The sequence below is a fragment of the Malaclemys terrapin genome, chromosome 4 (assembly GCF_027887155.1).
Source record: "Malaclemys terrapin pileata isolate rMalTer1 chromosome 4, rMalTer1.hap1, whole genome shotgun sequence".
In the NCBI taxonomy this organism is placed as follows: Eukaryota; Metazoa; Chordata; order Testudines; family Emydidae; genus Malaclemys; species Malaclemys terrapin.
Genome location: NC_071508.1, coordinates 97,169,927 through 97,195,797, shown reverse-complemented (window position 1 = coordinate 97,195,797; position 25,871 = coordinate 97,169,927). Strand labels below are relative to the sequence as shown.

The window sequence follows — 25,871 nt, the reverse complement described above, 5'->3', positions numbered from 1 at the left end:
TTTTGTTGTTTTTTCCCATACTAGTGTTTTGCTGAAATTTGAGGAAAAACAAGTCTCTCCTCTACTTGGACAACCAGAGGACTGGAGTATCTTAGCCCTTAATTACAGGGATGATGAAGTTTGTATTTTTAACAAGGACATTTTTTTTCCCAACTGTTTGCTACCACCTTTGAATTGAACAGGTATTAACAAAAACAACTAGTTTAAAACTGACTAAAAACCGCTTCTCCCAATTGTTCAGATTTCACTTGTGTACTGGTGATGTTAAACCAGTTCTCTAGTCATCCATAGAGACTTCAAGTGAGAATAGGGTGGACAAGTCTTGAATTTCTAATGTGTGTATGAATTCTTTCAAGATTTTGTTTCTTCTTTATACATCAGAAACAGTAAAATAAAAAAGTCACAAACCCATTGTCTTTCTTTCTTTTCCACATCCCATTTAAAATTCCTTATAGGTCAGCTAGGCAGATTGGTCTTGCAGCACAGTTAGTGAAAATTAGTATTTCATATTGACTTTAAAATTCCAAGCTCATAGAATCATAGAAGTCTAGGGTTGGAAGGGACCTCAGGAGGTCATCTAGTCCAACCCCCTGCTCAAAGCAGGACCAATTCCCAACTAAATCATCCCAGCCAGGGCTTTGTCAAGCTGGGCCTTAAAAACCTCTAAGGATGGAGATTCCACCACCTCCATAGGTAACCCATTCCAGTGCTTCACCACCCTCCTAGTGAAATAATTTTTCTTAATATCCAACCTAGACCTCCCCCACTGCCACTTGAGACCATTGCTTCTTGTTCTGTCATCTGCCACTGCTGAGAACAGCCTAGCTCCTCTTTGGGACCCCCCTTCAGGTAGTTGAAGGCTGCTATCATATCTCCCCCCCCACTCTTCTCTTCTGCAGACAAAATAAGACCAGTTTCCTCAGCCTCTCCTCATAAGTCATGCACCCCAGCCCTATAATCATTTTTGTTGCCCTCCGCTGGACTCTCTCCAATTTGTCCACATCCTATCTGGGGAGGAAAGGGGGGGGGGGCAAAACTGGACACAGTACTCCAGATGTGGCCTCAACAGTGCCGAATAGAGGGGAATAATCACTTCGCTTGATCTGCTAGCAATGCTCCTACTAGTGCAGCCCAATATGCCATTAGCCTTCTTGGCAACAAGGGCACATTGTTGACTCATATCCAGCTTCTTGTTCACTGTAATCCTAGTTCTTTTTCTGCAGAACTGCTGCTTAGCAAGTTGGTCCCCAGCCTGTAGCAGTGCATGGGATTCTTCCATCCTAAGTGCAGGACTCTGCACTTATCCTTGTTGAACCTCATCACATTTCTTTTGGCCCAATCCTCCAATTTGTCTAGGTCGCTCTGGACCCTATCCCTACCTTCCAGCATATCTACTTCTCCCCCCAGCTTAGTGTCATCCCCAAACGTGCTGAGGGTGCAATCCATCCCATCATCCAGATCGTTAATGAAGATGTTGAACAAAACCGGCCACAGGACCGACCGCTGGGGCACTCCGGTTGATACCAGCTGCCAACTAGGCATCGAGTCATTGATCACTACCCGTTGAGCCCAACAATCTAGCCAGCTTTCTATCCACCTTATAGTCCATTCATCCAATCCATACTCTTAACATGCTGGCAAGAATACCATGGGAGACCGTATCAAAAGCTTTGCTAAAGTCAAGATATATCACGTTCACCGCTTCCCCCATATCCACAGAGCCAGTTATCTTATCATAGAAGGCAGTCAGGTTGGTCAGGCATGACTTGCCCTTGGTGAATCTATGTTGACTGTTCCTCATAGACTCATAGACTCATAGACATTAAGGTCAGAAGGGACCATTATGATCATCTGGTCTGACCCCCTGCATGCTGCAGGCCGCAAGACCCTTCCCTGTACTCTACCGTTGAAGTCCCCAGTCCTGTGTTTTAGTGACTTCAATCGGCTGAGACCCTCCTGCTAGTGATCCCTGCCCCATGCTGCGGAGGAAGGCGAAAAACCTCCAGAGGCTCAGCCAATCTACCCTGGAGGAAAATTCCTTCCCGACCCCAAATATGGCGATCAGTAATACCCCGAGCATATAGGCAAGAGTCTCTAGCCTGACCCTTGTTTGCCATTATGTTGTTCATGTACCATTGCTTGGTTTTCCTTGGCTACTGTGTTTTATCATTAAACCATTCCCTCCATAAACTTATCCAACTTAATCTTAAAACCAGACAGGTCCGTCGCCCCCACCGTTTCCCTCGGAAGGCCGTTCCAATATTTCACCCCTCTGACGGTCAGAAACCTTCGTCTAATTTCTAGCCTAAACTTCCCCCCGGCCAGTTTGTATCCATTCGTTCTCGTGTCCACATTAGTACTAAACTGGAATAATTCCTCTCCCTCCCTTGTATTAACCCCTCTGATATATTTAAAGATAGCAATCATATCCCCCCTCAGCCTTCGCTTTGTCAGACTAAACAACCCAAGCTCCTCTAATCTCTTTTCATACGACAGGTTTTCCATTCCTCTGATCATCTTAGTCGCCCTTCTCTGCACCCGTTCCAGTTTGAGTTCATCTTTTTTAAACATTGGAGACCAGAACTGCACACAGTACTCCAAATGAGGTCTCACCAGCGCCTTATACAACGGAAGCAGGACCTCCCTATCTCTACTAGATATACCTCGCCTAATACATCCCAAGACCGCATTGGCTTTTTTCACCGCCACGTCACATTGCTGACTCATAGTCATCCTGCGGTCCACAAGGACCCCTAGGTCCTTCTCCTCTTCCGTTACTTCTAACCAATGCGTCCCCATCTTGTAACTAAAATTGTTATTATTCGTCCCCAAGTGCATAACCTTACACTTTTTACTATTAAATTTCATCCTATTTCTAATACTCCAATTCACAAGCTCATTCAAGTCTCCCTGCAGAGTATCCCTATCCTCCTCCGAGTTTGCAACTCCTCCCACCTTCGTATCATCCGCAAACTTTATCAGCCCACTCTTGCAATCTGTCCCGAGGTCAGTTATAAATAGATTAAATAAGATGGGTCCCAAAACCGAACCTTGAGGCACTCCACTAGTAACCTCCCTCCAACCCGACAATTCACCCTTTAATACGACCCGCTGCATTCTCCCCATTAACCAATTCCCTATCCACCTCTGGATTTTCATATCGATCCCCATGTTTTTCATTTTAACCAATAGTTCCTCATGGGGTACTGTATCAAACGCTTTACTGAAATCCAGGTAAATTAGGTCCACCGCATTTCCCTTATCTAATAAGTCCGTTACTTTCTCAAAGAAGGAGATCAGATTCGTTTGGCACGATCTGCCCTTCGTAAAACCATGCTGTAATTTATCGCATTTGCCATTAACTTCAAGGTCCTCAACTAGTTTCTCTTTCAGAATCTTCTCCAGCACCTTGCACACTACTGATGTTAAACTAACAGGCCTATAGTTACCCGGGTCACTTTTTTTCCCTTTCTTGAAAATAGGAACCACATTGGCTATTCTCCAGTCTAACGGGACTACCCCCGAGTTTACAGATTCATTAAATATAGTCGCTAATGGGCCTGCTATTTCCCGCGCCAATTCCTTCAGTATTCTCGGATGAAGATCGTCCGGTCCACCCGACTTAGTCCCATTAAGGCGTTCTAGTTTTGTTTCTACCTCGGATGCGGTAATCCCCCATCCCGTATGCCCCTCTGTAACGGTGCTAGTATCCCTAATACCTTCATTGGCCTCATTAAACACCGATGCAAAATATTCATTGAGATATTGCGCCATGCCTAGATTATCTTTAATCTCCTCTCCGGCTATAGTCTTCAGCGGTCCCACTTCTTCTTTCTTTGCTTTCTTCCTATTTATATGGCTGTAAAACCTCTTGCTATTACTTTTAATTCCCCTCGCTAAGTCCAACTCTTCCTGGCCTTTGGCCTTTCTCACTCTATCTCTACATTCTCTAACTTCGCTAAGGTAAGTTTCCTTACTGATCCCTCCTCTCTTCCACTCTTTGTACGCTTTCTGTTTTTTCCTAATCGCCCCTTTCAGCCGGTCGCTCATCCAGCTCGGTCTAAGTCTCTTGCTTAGTAATCTTTTTCCCTTTTTGGGGATACAGGCCTCTGACAGCTCTTGCATCTTTAACTTAAAGTAATCCCAGGCTTCTTCTGCCTTTAGGTCCCTTAATACGTTTGCCCAATCCACTTCCCTTACCAGTCCCCTTAATTTGTTAAAATTGGCCTTTTTAAAATTATAAACCCTAGTCTTTGACTTAATTCTGGTACTCTTTCCATTTAGTTTAAAGCGAATTAGCTCATGATCACTGGAGCCCAAGTTGTCCCCCACTACCACTTCCTCAACAAGGTCCTCACTACTTACCAGAATCAAATCTAAAATGGCCTCCCCCCTCGTCGGCTCAGCTACCACTTGATAAAGGAATTGATCCGCAAGCACATCTAGGAACATCTGAGCCCTATTATTGCTACTAGCGTTTGTTCCCCAATCGATATCCGGGAAGTTAAAGTCCCCCATAATTACACAGTTTCTATTAGTATTTACCTCCCTTAATACATTAAACAATTCCTTATCCATATCCTGGGTCGATCCCGGCGGTCTATAGCACACCCCAAGCACTATCCCCGGAGAGGCTCTAGTAGTACTTTTACTTCCTGATCACCTTCCTTTCCTCCAAGTGTTTCAAAATGGATTCCTTGACCTGCTCAATGATTTTTCCAGGGACTGAGGTGAGGCTGACTGGTCTGTAGTTCCCTGGATTCTCCTTCTTCCATTTTTAAAAGATGGGCACAATATTTGCCTTTTTCCAGTCATCCGGGACCTTGCCCGATTGCCACAAGTTTTCAAAGATAATGGGCAATAGCTCTGCAATCACATCAGTCAACTCCCTCAGCACCATTGGATGCATTAGATCTGGACCCGTGGACTTGTGCATATCCAGCTTTTCTAAATAATCCTTAACCTGTTCTTTCACCACTGAGGGCTGCTCACCTCCTCCCCATACTGTGCTGCCCAGTGCAGCAGTCTGGGAGCTGACCTTGTCTGTGAAGACCGAGGCAAAAAAAGCATTGAGTACTTCAGCTTTATCCACATCATCTGTCACTAAGTTGCCTCCCCCATTTAGTAAAGGTCCCACACTTTCCCTGACCTTTTTCTTGTTGCTAACATACCTGCAGAAAGCCTTCTTGTTACCCTTCACGTCCCTTGCTAGCTGCAACTCCAGTTGTGCTTTGGCCTTCCTGATTACACCCCTGCATGCTCAAGCAATATTTTTATATTCCTCCCTGGTCATATGTCCAAATTTTCCACTTCTTGTAAGCTTCCTTTTTGTGTTTAAGCTCACCGAAGATATCTCTGTTAAGCCAAGCTGGTTGCCTGCCATATTTGCTATTCTTTCTGCACATTGGGATGGTTTGTTCCTGTGCTGTCAATAAGGCTTCTTTAAAATACAGCCCGCTCTCCTGGACTCCTTTCTCTCTCATATTAGCCTTCCAGGGGATCCTGCCCATCAGCCCCTGAGGAAGTCAAAGTCTGCTTCTCTGAAGTCCAGGGTCTGTATTCTGCTGCTCTCCTTCCTTTTGTCAGGATCCTGAACTCGATCATCTCATGGTCACTGCTGCCCAGGTTGCCGTGTCATTTTTAATTTTTGTTAAAATGGCTAAAATAGTTCATTTGTTCTTTTGCAAACACAACAAATCCTCTTAAGATGAACAATATTATTCACATTTAAAATATATGTTTAAAGCCAGATATTCCTGTCAAACATTTCTTCTGGTAAAATGTGTTTGATAATTATCAAGCCTTTACTTCTGTTGTTTTGTTTTTTTCTGGGGGAGGGGAGTTGTTTGTTTTTGGTGATCTGTTGATTCAGATATGTGATTCAGATAATACCAGGTAAAAAAGCCTGCATCAGAGAAATTTATGGCAAATTAAGGTTCCATCCACAAAATTAACTTGTCCATATTGCACATACATAGGATTTTCTGGTTTTGCTTTTTAAAAAATGCAAAACTTAATAAGTCTCATGTCATGTTTTTGTTTTTAAATGCAAATAATGAAGTACATGATGTGCAATCCAACCAAGTTAACCTTGCCATGGATTGTGTTCCTGGTAGTGATTTTAACTGTGCAGTTTTTACATTGCATTAATGTAGTTTTCAGCAGGTCAAACACCAATTACTGATTCAGTAATTAAGAATATATCATTTTATAATATTTTTATATCTATGCTTTCTATTTGGGGAAGAACAGCATTATGGATTTTGTTTTCTATTGGTGTCATTAGTTTTTAGGAAAACAGTTTTTAGTTTTAGTATAGTGATTAGGTATGTTCAAAATATTGTGCTTTGTAGGCGATCCCAGTGTGTAATTGTAATGTGAGGGTGAAAACTTACTATATTGCTAATGTAATATACTTAGTTCTTTCTAGTGGTGAAATGGTCATGTTAATCCTAGAATACCACCTGCCAGCCATACTATGGGGTAGCATCAGCTTTGGATAAATCTTCTTGATTTCATTATAGCTGATGAAAGGGGACTATACTTCAAAGGAAGAAGTAATGACAACAGAAGACTGATCAAATAGCTTGGCAGATAACACAATGCACTGTCATGCACGCTAGGAAATTTTATTTATTCAGTCACTGAACGGACACTAATATATGTATGCTAATTTTGTGTTAATATTGATTCTTATTTAAATCAAGACTACTACTGATTTGTAGTACTCCATTTTCAGATAGGAGTAGATATATATTTTTACACACACACACACACACACACACACGCTACCCATGTGAAAAGTCGCACCTTTGACCATTTCTCTTGCAGTCTGCCAGCTAGTCCATCATTGTCAATTTACTTCTGACATTCCAAACTTCTGAGTAACATCAGTCAGTCAGCTAGCCAGCTGACATTTTGCAGACAAAGAGCTCTCCTATGAGTTCCCAGTTACCATTGCTGGACAATCATGACCAATCTAAACAGTTTAAAAAAAACAACCCACCTGTAGATAAATGGGGGAGAGGCACCTGAATATAAAGAGGAAAAGTTTAATATTAAAGGAACAAGACCTGTAACAAAACAAAATGAATGAACAAAAAAAAACCAACAACAACCAAACAAACAAAAAAGTAAGTATAAATGCTTTTTGATATTGTTTAAGTATGGTGAAGTAGGGGCTGAGACACTCCTGGGAAAGGAAATTCCTACGCTTACGGATCACCACAGCCAAGTAGCAATCTGTTACTTGCTAACCTTTTGCACCAATGTAGCTACACTGGTTCTATAAAGCAATTTAATTGGCCACTTTAGAGGCAGGATTGTAGTGGCTGTTATATAGTAAACAAGTGTTAGCAAACTGCTGAATGTTTATTTTGATAATCTTTTAAATCCAAATAAGGGCTTTGATAACCCTTTTAACATAACAAAAATGTTATTGTTAAAAAAGGCTGTGAAGTTCATAAAGCAAGATGATGTAAGGAAAAAATACTGGAAGATTATGCAGTCCCCTGCAAGAGAGTCCTCCTTTTAGTCCCTACTTTTTCTACTATTTCTTAGCCAGCAGCTCAATGGTTATGCTTAAGGAACTGAGGAAGACAACATAGACTTAGGCTATGGGTACATTACAGAGTTTACAGCGGGATAGCTAGTGCAGGCGCTCTAAGCCAACAGGAGAGAGCTCTCCCATTGACTTATTACTCCAGTTTTCCTGCCGACACCACCAGCTCTTAGGTCAGTGTAACTTATGTCGCTTGGGGGTGGGGCTTATTCACATCCCTGAGCAGTGTAAGTTATATCGACTTAAGCCATAGTGTGTACATATCCTAAATATGGAAGAAAAGGGGGACAAGTGCACTAGAATCTCCCTGAAAAAACTTGTCACTTTGGTGGAGGGAGGTAGGAGTAACTAGGAATATTTTTTTAAGTTAAAAGATTCAGAGCTAATTTGACAATAGACAACTGCAGTTACTGTCCTGCTCATGTAAAAGTCCACATACACCAAAAGCAACTCTCTTTTAAAATAGACATATGAGAACATATGTATCAGCATTTCAAGTCTTTCCTTACTACCTAGAAAAAGTGGTTTGGTATATATTAGCATAATAGAATATATATTCCCAGAATTGAGAAGTAAATCCCTTTCTTGATTTAAATCATTACATACATTTCTATATTTGTATCTTATTTGTTTTGCTCTGTGAATCTCTAAAGGCCTTGTGTTATCTCCAGTGAAAAACATCTAATTAATCAGTTAAAATAGGTTCGGCTAAGAGTGCAGAAAATGTTGGGCAGGGAGTTCAGTATAGCAGGAACATTATCATGGACGAGTAGCTGAAACCCTGTGCTGTTACATGAGTGTGACAGGTGGTCCAAATAATCCACCATCTGTGCAGTCTCTCTCATACAACCAATGAAATTGTTGCATGCAAATTAGGTGTAGATAAAGGCTGGTGATTGGTTGCATTACCTCTGGTTTCACAGTAGTATAGGACTCTTGGCATGGCATAGTTATATGCCTTACTGTAGCTGTACACTGCACAGGTGAAAAATTTATAACCTCAGAATGGCTGAGAACTTATAAATTGGATGGCAATGTAGTATATTTATGATGAAAAGACTCTTATATAAACTCTTTATTATGAACAGGAACTATTTACAGAATCAGATAATAAACTCTATTCCTCTGTGTAGCTGCAGCCTATGACTTCCCTTGATACTGGGCTTTTTTGTTTCTGGTCCCAACAGGGAGCATGTCACAGGAAACCCTAAAGACTGCATGAAGAGTGTGCAGGAAGTGTGGCATCTCTACGCTTCCCAGAGAACTTATTCAACAGCACATCCTCTCTTTTTTAGATCCCTTTCTAAATTGCTGATTGAACTAAAACAGTATTAATTTAAATTAACAAACTATAACAAATACAATAACTAATTTAACAACCCTTCAGGTTGCTTTAGCACAACCTTAACATATATTGATCAGTCTCTTAGGGCATTTCAGCAACCTTTCTGATCTGCTGTACTGCAAACCCTTTTAGGGGAGTCCTTGTCTGTAGCAGACAGTTCAGACTCTTTGTCAGTAACAGGGTCAGTTTGTGAATTGTTTTCAACTTGTACGTCTTCTCTTACTTCACTTATCTTGGCCAAGTTGTCAGGTGTTTTTAAGAAGATGTTTACAATTTCTTTATAAGATTTTGCTTTCATCTGTGGTCGCAGAGTTTGAGCAAGGTGACTCCTCTTTGATCACTGTAGCTTTGAGTGGCCAGCACCCATCTTGACAAAGTCTCGCTCAGTCTTTGTTTTTTAACTGTGAAAGAGGTCTTTCTCCTTTCTTGTAATATTTTGTCTGTTTGTACTGTCCCAGTCTTTTCATCACTATCACAGACTCCTTAGTCATCCTTTGTTTTTGTCCTATATCTGGTATTTGAGTATTTATACATATGTTGCAGAGTAGTGCAGTGGATGACTTTTCACAGTTCAGCAGGTGTAGCTGTATAGTTGAGTCGTGCTAAATATGGACCTTCACTTGCATTCAAGGCTTTTTTTTTTTTTTTTTTTTTTTTTTTTTTTTTTTTTGAGCAAGTTCTTCTCTATACATACTCCACATTCAGCTAATCCAGTGTTTCCCAAACTTGGGATGCCGCTTGTGTAGGGAAAGCCCTGGTGGGTTGGGCCGGTTTGTGTACTTGCCACGTCCGCAGGTCCGGCCGATCGCAGCTCCCACTGGCCGCGGTTTGCTGCTCCAGGCCAATGGGAGCTGCTGGAAGTGGCGCGGGCTGAGGGACATACTGGTCGCCGCTTCCCAGACACGGCAGGTACACAAACCGGCCCGGCCTGCCAAGGACTTTCCCTGCACAGGCGGCGTCCCAAATTTGGGATACACTGAGCCTATCCATTGGTTTGAGGAATCTGGGACTAGATGTCTCGTGATGAAAGTTGTACATTTTAGCAAAGTCCAGGAAATCCGACGAAGTGGGCATTCACCCACGAAAGCTTATGCTCCAATACATCTGTTAGTCTTAAAGGTGCCACAGGACTCTCTGTTGCTTTTTACAGATCCAGACTAACACGGCTACCCCTCTGATACTATGTCATCAGTGTACACTTTCACTCCTGATAGACCCTCTAGCATCTGACTCATTGTACAGTGAAATACTTCGGGAGCCAAAAGTATTACTGCTTCCTAAGACTGCCTTTTGTAGTTGCCAAATGGTGTGTTGAAAGTGCAGCTCTTGGAGCTCCAGTGTTTAAGGGGATCTGCCAGAATTCTGCCAATGCATCTAATTTGTTGAACTTTTTGGCTTGTGCCATCTCAGACAATAGTTCATTTCTTGTGGGCGAGTGAAAGTGTTATCTTTTTATGGTTTTCTTCGGCTCCTTAGGGTCCATTCACAGCTGTAGTCCCCCTCCTTTCCTCTCTATGATTACTTAGAAGTAAACCCAATCTGTTGGTTCTTCTATTCACCGAATGATACCTTTTGCTCTCTTGTTTTGCAGCTCCTCTTCTAGACTCTTTCTTAAGACTTGTGGAACTTTTCATGTAGCACATTCCACAGGTTCTAAATCATCTCTTAACTGTATCTTATTTGTTATGGGGAGGCACCATTTCCTGAGAATCCATTTTCATATAATCCTATTAATACTTTCGTACCTAGTTCTGTGTTGTCATTCTGTCTATTTGTAGCATATATTCTCTTAATGAGACCAAGGAACTCACACCTGTGGTTGCTTGTCTCTGTGTAGCACCACAAACTCTTTGGTTTTATCATTTCCCCTTTGTATCAATGTGCACTGCCCCAACTCTGGAATTGTTCCTTCATTATAGTCTTTCACATACTCTTTCTACGTACCCACTTTTATGTACTTCTTACATATGCCCATTTCAGTTTCTCTTATTACATTTACTTGTGCCCCAGTGTCTATTTTGTATGTCATGTAAGTGCCATTTCTGCACATTTTAATTAGCTGATCCTTTGAGTTTTCAGCCTCTTCCATTATTGAGCTTAGGAACAGCTCTTCCATTTCACTTACGGAATCCTTTTCTGTACTTAATACAGACACTTTTCTGCTTTCTCTGTACATTTTAGCATAATGGTTGAGTTTATTAAAATTTCTATATATTTGCCTGAATCCTGGTTGCCATATTGCTGGCATTTTTTCCTGCTTTTCTACATTTCTGTCTCTGGCCAATTTAATTTCTGTGTATTTCTGCCCTGCTGGTTTAGCCATAATACTCACAGTCATACGCAGGGCCAGCTTTAGGGGTGGGTGGACTGGGCGGCAGCCCATGGTGGCCTACTCAAGAGGGCACTTGGTGCAGAGTTTGGTACCTGAGTCCCACCTGACCGCCAAGAGCCAGCTGGGCCCAAGGAGGCAGCCAGGTGAGCAGCAGCATCTGGAGAGGGCAGAGGGACTCAAACTGCAGGGGGGCAGTTGGACAGCCAACCAGGTGACTCCGCTGGAGCAGGGGTTCCCCTCCTCCACGTTGCTCCACTGCCATGTGCAGTCACTGCTGCTTCTGTCCCCATCTCCTCCGGAGCCACTCCTGGCCAAGCTGCTTGGGACTGAGAGCATCTGTCTACTGTGCAGAGTGGGTGGAGGGGGGAGGAGGAGCAGATGTTGGGGTGTGTCCCTCCCCCCACCCATGTACACGGTCTCCGCTGCCCTGGGGTGATGGGACAACGGGGAACCTGTCTGTACTGCTGCCTTTCTGGGTCCAGAGTGGGAGCTGCCAGTGGCTGCTGAAGTCTGAACAAGCCTTCAGGCTCCTGATCCTGAGTGCTTTCTGAAAGAGACAACGTAACACACTGGGTCTTTTTCTTATACAGGCTCCTATTACCCACCACCCTCTGTCCCAATTTTTCACATTTGCTGTCTGGTCACCCTACCCACTGAAAATCCCAGTGATGATTGAACCTGGTGATATTCTAAACAAAAAGAGCTCCCAGCCTTGCTTCTAGCTGTTTTCATTGCTTCACACTGAGTTAACAGACATTAAAGCCTTCTGAGTGACAGAAAGACAGAATGACAATCTTGGAATCTTATTATATAGACTAAGGTGTTGCTGTAGCAGACTTTTGAAAGCTGCATTAACATGGTGGAAACAGCAAATTCCACTGGGGTAAAATTGAGCAAAATTTAGAAATTAACTCAGAGAGCATACATGTATCAGTGAGCAGATGGTGTACTGCATGCTAACTTCTGGTAGAAGCCATATGGATCCTGTATGATAGTGATGGGATAAGTGCAGCGGTAGTATAATAAATCAAAATTCTATGTTACCTTTTCAACTTTCTAGGAAGCCGCACGTTCTTTGCAGTCCACCAAGCAGATTTTCTTTGCAGATGTGCTCTGAATCCGTAATAGCATAATAATCCCACATTAAATAAACACTCAGGCATTTTCAGTCTTACCATTAACTCTCCTTGCTACCTTATCTTCTTACACAGTAGCAGGGTTGTATGCTAAGGAAAAAACTTGAAAGCAAGTGGGAAAAAATAAAGGAAAGTCTTATTTGGCTTTTTTAATAACCATTTTAATTGATTACTGAAGTATTATACAATGAACGCTCTCTGAACTTGAGGAAATACAGCACGAGGAGAATAATGGTATCCTGTCTGAATTAATGCATAATAATTGAAACAAATTAATCAGGTTTGAACAAAACAACATTATATTATCATTTATCTAAAGCATGACATATGGACATAGGAAACCTCCCCAGCATTTCAAAAAACATTATTGTATGCTTAGTGCTATCCAGAACATAGAATAAGACACTTTCCCTGTCTACAACCTAAGAGACAATGCAGTCTCCATGGAAATACCTCTCTGTGTTTTGGTGGTACAGCTGTAAAATTCATGCAGATTCTTAGGATTAAAGATTTTTTAAAATATTGGAGTTCTGGCGTTATGTACAAATGAATCAACGTTTAAGACTAATTATCTTATCACACATAGGAGAGCAGTAAAACCACATTTATGCACATGGGGGCACCAGCAGCTTAGCTGGAGCAGTTTATAGCTTCCCATTCACAGTAATAAGAACAACTGAAGTCTTATTTTAATTTTGAAACAATTGTCTCCTCTTGATTTCTTTTTCATTAGGGAAGCACTCTCCCTCCTATTCTGCCAAATCACATTTACAACAAAATGTTAAGCAATAGATATTTTCTTTTCTGTCCTCCAAAGAATTTTTTTGAGTGAATGTAGTACAGATGAGAGGTGCTAAGCCCTATAAGACTGAAGACTTTGATCCACAAAACTGATACAGCACAAGCTGCAGAAGTGAAAGCTTCTCCACTGTCTGACCTGACCACTTTGCAGGGATAAGAACATAGTTACGTTTCCATTGATGACTAAGTCTTTTGCTCTTCCTGCAGAGACTACTGACATAGGGGTTTTTTGTTTGTTTGGGGGAGGGTGTTGAGGCAAGGGAGGGGGATGTGGATATCTGTCCACTGATCTCAAGCTTAAGACAACCAAACTCATATCACATAACCCACTGAACAACCCTTTGAGGGTAGAAGTTTTTGTTTAATGCGTGATGGCTCAATATCTAACATACAACATCAATATCTAACATAACATCCTTTAAATTTAGTACCTTGCAGGAAATCTTATCTTCTGAAACAAGTATACAAATAGGCTATGCAGATTAATATTATACATTAATAATTATAGGAAAAAGAATCCTTTACCCTTCAGTAATACCAGATCTCAAAGCACTTTACCAATATTAATGAATTAATCTTTCCCCACACTGGGAACAGTGGGAAGTACTCTTTGTCAGGGCTGGCTCCAGCATTTCTGCCGCCCCAAGCAAAAAAAAAAAAAAAAAAAAGTCGCGATCAGCGGCGGCAATTGGGGAAAAAAAAAAAAAGCCGTGATCGGCGGGGCAGTTCAGCGGCAGGTCCTTCACTCCTAGAGGGAGTGAGGGACCTGCCGCCTCCGAATTGCCGCAGGTGCCACCCCAAGCACCTGCTTGTTAAGCTGGTGCCTGGAGCCGGCCCTGCTCTTTGTTGTACATTTTGAAGATGGGAAGACTGAGACAGACAGTGCCAGATTGCCTGACCTGTGCCTTAACCGTAAGACTTATTTTTCTCATACATGGACAATATTGCTTTCTTACTAGAAAATGACCAAAAATATTGTTCATGGACAGGTTTGTTAAAACTAATGCAAAAGTGATGTTTGCATTTTCCTCTGATCTGGGCTGTCTGTGTGCTGGTCCTCTGCTGTAACTCAGAGTAGCCTTTAGGTTACATCTGCTGAATATGGCCCCAAAGGTCATGGGAACATGACAGCTGGAGATCAGCTGGATATTATAGCTGTGTCCTCTTTGCTCTAGTGACATTCCCTATGCTAGCAGCTGGGGGAGGTGATGTAGGATTCGGCGACATTATGTCATTGTATTGGGATGGACCTCCCACAGCTAGTTATACTGCTTTAGGGCCACTTTGCACTGTCAACGTGGTGCAAAGAGACCACGTCACAGTTTGGGATTCAGGTTATTGTAGCTACTCTTTGTTGAGAGATTTCTGCTGCATATATGACATAAAATTGCAGTCATAGTAGGACTGATTTTGTTAAAGCATACATGATGTTTGTCAGTATGCTAGGGCTTTGTTCACTTTTTTTAAAAAAGCCCAACTTTCTCTGAGACATTGTTCTCTCCTTTCCATTTTATACAAATTTCTGAGGATACAGAGTAAGTGAAGTTATCAAATCAATATGGGTGTGGGATTTAGGATACCAAAGCTTTGGCACAAAAATTGAAAAGGGGGCATTATGTGCTTTTTATCCATAAAAATAGGTACTGGAGTTAACATCTGGATATTATATAGGTCTCACTAAAAATACCTACAATATTTTTTCTCTGTATCTCTTTCCAATTGGGTTGGCCAAGATAGCCAAGGAGTTTGATTGTCTAGTGATGTTACACGTTGTACATGTTTTAACATGGCAGCTATTAAAAGTTAGGAGCCAAATGACACTGAGCGATTCACTGTGGATTATGGATAGAATGTACATCCCCTTTCTCTTGATATGTGACAAGGCTCATGACACTTGGAAAAAATTGCATTAAAATAAATTATACCTGCATTCATGCATATTGGGGAATAATGAGATCATGGGAAAATAAGGAACGGAGTCCCAGGTATTTAGGTGCCTAACTCCCAGTGGGATGTAACATCACTAGACACTCAAATTCCTTGGCTATCTTGGACAACCCAAGTGGAAAGAGAGACAGAGAAAAAATTATAGTAGGACTTCTTAGTGAGACCTACGCAATATCCAAATGTGAACTACAGGGAGAGTTAGATGCCTAAATACCTTTGAGGATCTGGGCGTAATACATTTATTACAGGCAAGACCTGTTCTTGTGGTTTGAGACCTGGAGGAGCAGAGCCAAGAACTGATCAGCCATTTCTGCTGATCCTCTTTGGCCTTGGGCAAGTCACGTAAGTGAATTTTTTCAAAAGTGACTCCTAATTTTGTCGTCTTCTCTTTTCAGATGCTCAACTTAAGACAGCCAGGGCCTGATATTCAGAGAACTGCCAGTGCTCATGCTTCTGAAAATCAGGCCTGTATGTCTGAACTAGGCACCCAAAATTAGAAACCATTTAAGAAAATGTGGCCCTTAACCTCTTTGCTTTAATTTTGCCATTTATAAAACGGAGTCATCACCGATTACCTCACAGAATGTGGCAAGAACTGATTAATGAGAATTCATTACTTAATTCAGTCTTCTTCTTAGTGTATGCGCAACATGCCTCAGGTGGCACGTGACCAGGATTCATCATTGAATTTGGTCTGCTGGGTGGATCATTAGCTTCCCCAGCCTGGGCCAGGTACTGATGGAGAGCACGACACGAACGCTGAAGTTATTCAGTTAAATCATATTTTGTCTCTAGATAGATAGCACCTTCCACCCAAGGATCTCAAAGTGCTCTACAACCATCAGTGAGTCTATCCTCCCAAAACACTCTGTGAGGTAGGAAAGTATTGTTATTCCTATTTTCAAATGAGGAAACTGCTATAAAGAGGCTAAGTGACTTGCCCAAGATCATGGGAACCTAGAAGACAAAGTGGCAGCTGCTGTTTAACAGCAGGTCATAAACAGAGTGGGTTTTTTGTGTGATAGGATTACATGAACATACCTCTATAGATTCAATACTACCACAAAATCATTTTAAAAATCTGTCTGGAGTGCTTTAGGGGTTAGAAGTAAGTATCTCTGTAGTAGATGATCATACCTCAAAGTAAGAGGACTTATTTGAATGGGATTTGGCAAACCACTACATAAGTAAAGTATTAATTCTTGAAGAGACAGGCAGAAGTAAATGAAATGTAACAAAGGGAGCTGTTGAGGGATCAATGTTCTTTATAGGATGGCTTATCCCTGCTGACAGTTGTTGTAATATCAGACTCTCTCATGAGCAAATTAAGCCCTTGAGTGTGCATTGCAGGATTTTATACCTTTTAATGTCTGGTTTTCATTCATGTTCATTCTCCCCCCACATTGCTATATTTGTAAGAAATACTAATGATCATTCTATCATATATAAAATCCATTAGTTGGCTGATGTTCCAAGTGTATTGCCGATCTCTGTTTCAAAAGGGTAGAAATTGTGTGAAATAGTCACAGTTCTCACTGAATTATATTAGGAAGGTACTGATTTAGAACAGTAGCATTCCATCTTATTTGTGTGTTAAAAGAAGCTTATATCCTCCAGAGGGAAAGAATCTGGTGGGGGTACTATGTAAGTTAAGGGGCACAGATGATGCAGCTGACAGAGAGCATCTCTGCCTCAGTTTCTCCAAAATACAAGCAATATCACACAAGCATTTATACTCTTTTGTGGCATGCATTAATTGAAAACAACTACATTTTATTTATATTATATCCTGTGTAATCCAGCATTTTCTCACTTTCACTTCTCAAAACATCGTTATCTCAAGGCTAGGTCACGCTGATTCTGCGCTGCTGTTTTTCCACTCGCTTCTGACGTGAGCCCTGCTTCTACAGGTCTCGCGATATTAGGCTAAGACTTAGCATAACAGTTGCTCTGTTTCTAACAAATTAAAATGGCTACACTTAAACCCTCTCTTTCTTTCCTGCTTCCACAAGAGGCACAGATGATGCAGATTAGGCACTACTGTATATTCCAAAATACTAGGGATTAAGGTTGATGTTTCTAACCACACACATCCAGTGCCAGCTTTTGGCATTCAGAGATTTAGGGACACCCAGAACATGAGGTTTCTTCCCTGATCATCTTGGCTAATAGCCATTGATTGATCTATCTTCCATTAATGTATCTAATTCTTCTTTGAACCCACTTATACTTTTAGCCTTCACAACATCCCCTAGCCATGAGTTCCACAGGTTGACTGTGCACTGTGTGAAGAAAAACTTCCTTACATTTATTTTAAACCTTCTACCTATTAATTTCACAGGGTGACCCCTGATTCTTGTGTTATGTGAAGAGGTAAATAACACTTAGTCACTTTCTCCACACCATTCATAATTTTATAGACCTCTATCATATCCCCCTTTAGTCATCTCTTTTCTAAGATGAACATTCCCAGCTCCCCTCATATGAAAGCTGTTTGATACCACTCATCATTTTCGTTGCCCATCTCTGTATTTTTTCCAATTAAAATATATCTTTTTTGAAATGGGGGTGACCAGAACTGTACACAGCATTCAAGATGTGGGCATACCAGGGCTTTATATAGTGGCGTTATGATATTTTTTGTCTTATCTATCCCTTTCCTAGTGCTTCCTATCATTCTGTTAGCTTTTTTGACTGCTGCTGCACATTGAGCAGATGTTTTCAGGGAAGTACCCACAATGACTCCTCGCTTTCTATCCTGAGTGGTAGCAGCTAATTTAGACCCCATCATTTTGCATGTATAGTTGGGATTATGTTTTCCAATGTGCATTACTTTGCATTTATCAATATTGAATTTTATCTGCCATTTTGTTACCCAGTCACCCAGTTTTGTGAGATCCCTTTATCATTCTTCACAGCCAGCTTTGGACCTAGCTATCTTGAGTAATTTTGTATTGTCTGCAAACTTTACCATCTCAGTATTTACCCCTTTTTCCAGATCATTTATGAATATGTTGAACAGCACTGGGCCCGGTATGGATCCTTAAGGGCTCTTTCCACTGTGAAAACTGACAATTTATTCCTACCGTTTGTTTCCTATCTTTTAACTAGTTACGGATTTATGAGAGGACCTTCCCTCTTATCCCAGGAGTGGTTAGTTTGCTTAAGAGCCTTCAATGAGGGACCTTGTCAAAGGCATTCTGAAAGTACAAGTACACTGAATCACTCTTGTCTGCATTTGTTGTTCCTTCTAAGAGCATGCCTACCAGCACACCAGAGAGGGAAAAACCAGTCAGGCCAGATAAAATCCTCACAGAGAAAAGACAGTCTAGGAGAGCCACTCCTGATCCTTAAAACAGCTTGCAAGGGGTATATTGAAACCAGTGGGATAGCGACCAAGCCATTTGTCTCAGCTATTATTTATTTATTTATTTATCTATTATGATATACGCAAGATCAGCTTCTCTAATGTGGTAGATCCTTTTTGCACCTCTACTTGAACCTAAAACAGCCAGAAATGGCTAGAAAAGAATTTCCCTTGTACAGGAAACTCTTCTCCAGCATAGCTGCCTCCTTCCCTGTCACCTCCCATCCCTAATAAGGTGTGGGAGATTGTGGGAAGGAGGCATGACAGAGCAGACTTCTGACACACCTGATCTTTGACTAACAAAGTTCCCTAGGGACCTTACATTAGTGTGTGTAAGTTAGAATTGCTCCCCGGTGGCTCTAATTTGCACTGGGGCTGAGTGGCCCAGGACTATGGAGCTGCAGCTCCCTGACAATGCCCCTTCTCACTGCATATGTGCAGAGCTTGGATACATTCAAGAATCTGCCCTGCCGTGTTTAAAAACACACACAAAAATTAGAGTGGATAACATGAGTTTGGGAGTGAAGGTTTTAAAGGGCTTTCATGTGGGATCTGGGATTCATCTGGGATATTTACTCACCACTGGTATTCACGATCTGTTTTATTGTTTATTCTTTCTTTTCTAACATTGGCCAAACCACCTCTTTTTTTAAAATAATCCCTTCTATTTGTCTTTAAAAATTCTACATTAATTTTAAGTTTCAGTGCAGATGATGAAAGTCTGCTGCTCACTTGTTTTGTTAAATTGACTCAGCTGAGGGAAGTGTTCCTTGTTTGTAATTGACAGGGGTCATTGCTCCTAAGCATGCAGATTCAGTTGGGTTGTACTACTGGTAGATGGGCAGCAGCAACTAGAGCAAGATTTAAACAAGACAGGCTAACTGAAATTGTTGCTGGCATGTGTTATCAAGGAGGGCATTCAATATCATAGTGGGGAAATTGCTGCACTTTGTGGTTGTTTTCAGAGCAGGGTGGTTATTCTGTCCTCCCAGCAAGTGTGTTGCAATTAGTTCTTTGGAAAAATGGGGTGAAATTGTGTAATTTGTTTTCTGTTTTCAATCAATTTAGTTTTTGTTGAAATTTTCTGACCAGCGTTAGCTGCAGTGATGGCAGCAGCAGGGAAATAGATTTACTCCCAAAATTGCATTTCTTTTGTAGCAATCCAGGCCGCATACAAACAAATACCAGTCTCAGCAGCTAGTTGCATGTATGCAGTATTTGAAATTGACTTTAAATATAAATATATAGAAACCTCTACCCAGGGCACCTAAAGCAATGCTCTGCTTGCTCATCCTGCAGAAGAAAATGAAATACAAGCAAGCAGATCTGACATATTCTGACTGTTAAAGGGCTGTGGTAAAAACCAGTCCACAGAAATTAGAGATGGAAAACATCTAAACATTCATCTGGTGCATCCCTCTGTCAGTACCAGATTATTCCCTATGGTTTATAGCATATTTTTCTAGTGCTTTGTCCAGTCCAATGACTCAAACAATGGTGTTTCCATTGCTTCCCTTGGAAGTATAATAGATCTTGCCAATAAGCAGTGGTTTTCTGATATTTAGTCTATTTTCCTTTGTTTTAACTCCTGGTCAGTACCAGGTTCAAGAGAGCAGTCTTATACTATCTTTCCTGGATGATAGTGTATATGTTTATATCACATTACTGTGACTCTGTAGCTCCATTGTATGTAACCATAAAGTGTTTATCAAAATCAACAATATTACAGTGCTCAAATTAATAAAGTTTGTGAATTACTGTGCATAAAATATCTGTCTGGTACACTCGCAGCACTTCATTTTGACCACTTCAGTCATTGCTGGATATGCTATTTATCATGGTTTAAAAGAAATTAACTTTGCAAACATGAGTAAATCACTCAAGTGTGCAAAAATATGGTATTAGAACAGGTGCAATTATCTGAAAATCTTTTGGAAAGAAGAAAAAAATCCTGACTACTGACACTGAAAGGCAACAATCCTTTATATTAATATTAAAGATTGCATTGTACTCAATCAAGGGAATGTTTGGCAGTACATTTAAACGTGTTTATTATTTAGCACACTGGAGCCTGCTAAATACCTCTGTTTCCTTTATGGACAGAGCTTCAGTGCCAAGAGGTCTGTACCATGTACAAGTATAGATATGCTTTTATCTGCAAGATTGTCCCATTGTGAACCAAACAGCATACATGGATGTACAAACACACATTGATTATGTGGTTCTGTAGTTGTCTGGCTATACCGAAAGAAGGACAGGAGACATTTGACATGAATTTAATCAGGCCACAACTTTATTATTAGCTGTCTGGGACTATCTGGGAGATAAAAGTGTACAGTGCAGGTAACCCCATGTTTATTCCGTAATTACTGGGGGGGGGGCTTTTACCAGCTCCCCCTCTTTTTCCATCCAGGTCCCGCTAGCAAATCCATTGCTGGGACCTTGCCATCTACTCCTACCCCCTCGTAGGTGGGTTAAGGTGGGTTATAATAACAGGGGTTGGCTCCCTGCTGTACCAATCATAGGAGTCCCCAACCACCCCCCGTTCGCTCCTTTACCGAACACCTCTCTTTAAGTCTCTTTTCCAAGCCATTTATCTGGTCACTGTATACCTTTCCTATGGAGTACCTGCACTGGACATCCACCACAAGGAGGCACCAGCCATTAGCTTGGCTGCCTCAGCCTGCACCGTGCAAAAGGGTGAGTTAAGGCACAGGGCTGCCCCTTTTAAACTCCTCATTCTCAGGGGAAGAGACATATTTTCTGTTAACAATTTGGGCTATTACTCACTTTTATTTCTATTACTTTAGGAAAGCACTTAAATTCAGCTTTAAGAATTATTTAGAGGCACAAGTATATTTTAGGTTATAGTGTATATAACCAGCTTTACTATAACATCTGAGTTCCTTTCATACAACTGAATTTATGAATTTATCTTCAAACTGTACACACAATGCTATTTCTTTTTTAACTTTGTCTTCTTGGGACAATTCTGTCCTGCAACATGATTACTGTTCATTGTCATGAATGATATAATTTGCAGCTGAAGATTACAGTATGGTAAAAGTTCCACTATTGTCTCAAACATTAAATATTTGTTTCAGTATTTTCCTACCTATCTCTTACGTATTTATAAAAAACGTGGACCAAGGTTTTCAAATATGAATGCCTGAAGTTAGGCTTCCTAATCCATTTATAGGATCTAACTAAGATTTTCAAGCACTTCTTCAGCACAATTTTCAAAAGCGCTGAAGAAGTGCTAAAAGTGGGGTTTGGAGCCTGAATGAGGCTCTCTTTTTGAAAACCTTGGCCTGGATTTCTTGGAAAAACTAAAGCAAAATCTTACTTTTAACCTTGTAATATTATGTGCATAAATCTGTCTTCATTAGGTGGTGCTCATGAAGGTCTTCAGCACTTGGGTCCTTATGGCAATATCCCAAATATTGTGGCTGAGTTGACAGGAGATAATATACCAAAGGATTTCAGTGAAGATCAAGGCTATCCTGACCCTCCAAATCCCTGCCCTATTGGAAACACAGGTTATTCTATTCTATTCTATTCTATTCTATTCTATTCTATTCAGGTTCTTTAGACCATGCTCGTCATCATAGTATCTGAGCACTTTCCAATAGCGCATTAAGTCAGAGGTTCTCAACCTTTTTTGAATCATACTCCAACTGAGCTTTTTTTTTTTTATTTTTTACTTGTGGCCCCCTCACTTCCTTACAGTAGTGAGAAGTGTGGTGCATGGGGTCACAATGCCATTCAAATTTGGCCCAGCCAACCCTCCGTCATGACAGGCAGGTGTAGGTGTGTTTACAGGTACCCTCAAGGCAGAGGTGTAGTGGTACTGCAAGTTAAGGGGACCTGAAGGACAGAAGTGCAGGGGGCCTTGGGGCACGGGTGTGTGAGGTGCAGGTGAGTGGTCAACTGGGGGTTGTGCAGGACCTAAACTCTTATTTTGTAATTGGTTTGATATTAAGTAGGCAGCAGAATCCGTCACCCTCCAATAAGAGCTGGATTACCCCACCCCCATTCCTTCAATCCCCAGGGAAGGGTGGGGGTGATGAGCCCCTGCACCTTAAAGCTGGCCCCATCTCAGAGACCCTTGGAGGCCCTGTGGGGGAGTTGCAATGATGGGGCTCCCCTGTCCCAGAGCTGCACCCTGCGGGAGTTACAAACCCCAGCTTCCACCTGGTGCCACTCGCTTGGGCTCCCCTGAGCCCATCCCTGGTGCAGCCAGGCAACCATGGAAGGCAAAGTCATCAGGGTTGCGCAGGCACCACTGCTGCTCCAAGGGCTTGGCCTGCGCCACCTTGCACCTGGGCGAAGTGTGAGACCAGCACCAGGAGGGCCAAGCCCAGGTGGTGGTACTCGATGTGGAGCCGGGGCAACAAGTAGGGCAAGCCCTCTGGGGAGCCTGGTCCCTACCTGCAAGGATCTCCATCCCCCTCTTTGTCCACCTCTGCCACCGCCTCCAACAGGTCATGACAGAGAGACAGCGGGGCAAATCACGTTTGTTCTCTCAGCCTCTCCACTGTGGGGGAAGTATAAGTAAGGCTAAGATTTTGTCACAAATATTTTTAGTAAAAGTCATGGACAGGTCATGAAGAATAATAAAAAATTCACGGACGCCCGTGACCTGTCTGACTTTTACTAAAAATATCCATGATATAATGAAGAGCCTGGGCAGCTGCGGGTGGGCTGGAAGCTCCAGGGTCCCCCTCCGCTGGTGGCTCCAAACTTTGGGCGTTCCCCCTGCTGCTCGTGGTGGCTGGGAACTGCGGGAGTCCCCACTGCTGCCCATGGCCTGGGCTGGCTGAAGTCACAGAGGTCTTTGGAAGTCACAGAATCTGTGACTTCTGTGACCTTTGTGACTAAATCGCAGCCATAAGTAGAAGCAGAGGAATGTTTTTGTTTTGGAGTTTGTTTACCCACACACAGACTCACAAACACACACACTGCTTGATGTTAGAGAAAGCAAGGTCTGCACTTACCATAGGTGATAGTGAGGTAGTGATGGTTCTTAGTTTCTGATGTTCGTTCCACAGTCTTGGGCTGACTCCCAAGAAGGCTCTGTTTCCTGCATGAGCTTTACCCTCATTGTAGAAAATTCCATTGTGCCAGAAAAGCAAAGTGGTCTTCATCCTAGAGCTTTAGCTGATCCTTTCAGATACCCTGGGCACAATTCATGTGAGTTTGTAGTTTACTAAGGGACAGATTCAGCTGTGGTGTGCCCTCAGGGTTCCAGCACTTAAATCAGTGACTAAAATCTGGTTGTTTGCAATGGGAGCTGAATGGGCTCTAACAGGAGTGAGTACTATATCATTTAAACCATATTTTAAATTTCTGAACTTAGATGTACTTTCATAATTGAGAAAAGTTTTCTGTGTAGTATTTAGTAATGGTATTTGGATGAGATACAGTAACACAATTTTCCTTAATCTTTTAACTAAATGTTCTGACTAGCTGTAGAGCTGATCAGAGAAGAAAAAATATTTTTCATAAAAATATCTGCAATTTTCCCCCCATTTTTTGTCAAAATTCTGAAAATTTCCAAACAGCCCTAATGATAACTTTATATGAAATGTATGAAGAGCTCCCGATTGCTGCTATGTCGAGAGAGGCAAAAAGTATGGTGACTGCTTCTCTTTGAAATAGTATCGTAAGTTCATATTCAGTTCAATGAACATTTTGTCCGACAGGTGTAGATTATATTTTTCCACACTGCAGGCAAATTTTCTCTTCTGTATATTTACCCCTCAGATCTTCTGCTAGTGGTTAGAAGAGCAAGATTAAAATTGGGACTTCAATGGAATGATGTTTAAAAGACTCCCTTCTATTCTTTTTCTTAGCTAAATAATCATGATTTTGCCTAAGATGATGCATCCAGATATGAGAATTGAGAACATTCCTGGAAAAGTGCTGCTGACTGTGAAATGTTCTTTCATGGATATATTCTGAGTGGAGATTATATCTACTAGTATCTCAGTAGGATGGTTTTCAGAGCCTTAAGTGGAAACTCAAGTCTGTGTCCAAGGGATGACTGTTAAAACTATATTAAGCAAAGAAATTACTAGAGAATTTCCTCATTGAGGTTTGTGGATTTGTTTAGTGGAAAACAAATCTTTCCAAGTTATTGTTTATACAGTAACGCTGGTATCCATCAATGCTGAATTAAGGCAATCTCGGGCCCTGAGACAGGGCCACCACAGCCCTGCTACAGCCCCATCCCCGGCTTGAGGTGATAGTGTTGGGTCACCCACGCACATCCCTCTACTGGTTGAGGAGCAGTACCCTACACAGCTCAGGTGTGGGGTGTTGGCAGAGGGCAAGTTACAAATGATTTCTGTGCTAGGATGAGGGGCACAGTGGTAGTTCAGGAGGGTTTCTCGCAAGGAGGTGAGGAATAGCAGCGGTGACTGGGGCCCCCTTTCTCTCTGGGCTTATCCCTAACACTGAGCACATCTACATTGCATTATAAAACCCATGTCAGCATGTCTCTGAGCCTGGCTCTACAGACTCAGCCTCACACTATGGTGCTAAAAGCAGCAGTGTCAGTGTTCAGGCTCAGGCTGGAGCTTAGGCTCTGAAACCCAGGGAAGGGAATGGGCTTCAGAGCCTTAGCTCCAATGCAAACCCACAGTGTCTGCACTGCTGTTTTTAGCACTGTAGTATGAACCCTGCAATCCCAGTCCATAGATCCGGGCTCTGAGACTTGCTCCCGCAGGTTTTAAAAAACTGTGTAGACGTGCTCACTGATGCCTGCAACAACAGTGGGCTGGGGAGGAGGGAAGTAGGCTGTAGGCTCCAGCAATAGGTTGGAGGTCCCTTCCCCTCCAGGCAGTGGTAATAGTCTCCATTCCTGTTGGCCTATCTAAAGAGCTGCAGTGATGGCAGGAACAGTAGTCAGGAGGGAGGCAGAAGGCAAGTCCCATCTTGACAAAAAAATCAAAGCAGTTGTCTAGAGCCTTGTCCCTCCCCAGACCCCCACCCCTCGAAGAACCGGAAGTGGCAGTGGTGGGCTGTCCTCTTACCAAAGGTACTTACCAAAGCTGGAGACCTCTACTATGAGTAGTAGGAGTTAGGACTCTTGCCCCTGCTAGGTCAGGGCTTCTTCATTCCTCCAGTGGAGCATACAGTCTTATGCTCCTCACAGACTCTGGCCTCTGCACGATAGCATTACTGTGATATCATCAAGCAAAGACATTATTCCTGAACCAGGAGCCCTAGCACTATACCTATTGTGCCTAAAGATTAATCTTACCTTTGTCCATAATTATTATATTGTTGCTCCTTTTCCCAATAGCAGCCAAGTGGTAGCAGGTGTCCAGGGCATGGCAGGTTGGCTGTCTATTAGAGGAGAAATCAGTGATTGCAGA

The 25,871-nt window shown here is 42.0% G+C and overlaps 1 protein-coding gene across 2 annotated transcripts in view; it reads left to right on the top strand.

Annotated features, from left to right (window-relative positions):
* The window catches only part of LOC128836295 (neuroendocrine protein 7B2-like), a 75,727-nt gene that overhangs the window by 34,718 nt on the left and 15,138 nt on the right, over positions 1 to 25,871 (top strand). For both annotated transcript variants that reach the window (XM_054026430.1, XM_054026429.1), the window contains exon 3: positions 21,879 to 22,028. In XM_054026430.1, the coding sequence (XP_053882405.1) occupies positions 21,879 to 22,028 (150 nt within the window). The remainder of the gene's footprint in view (positions 1 to 21,878; positions 22,029 to 25,871) is intronic.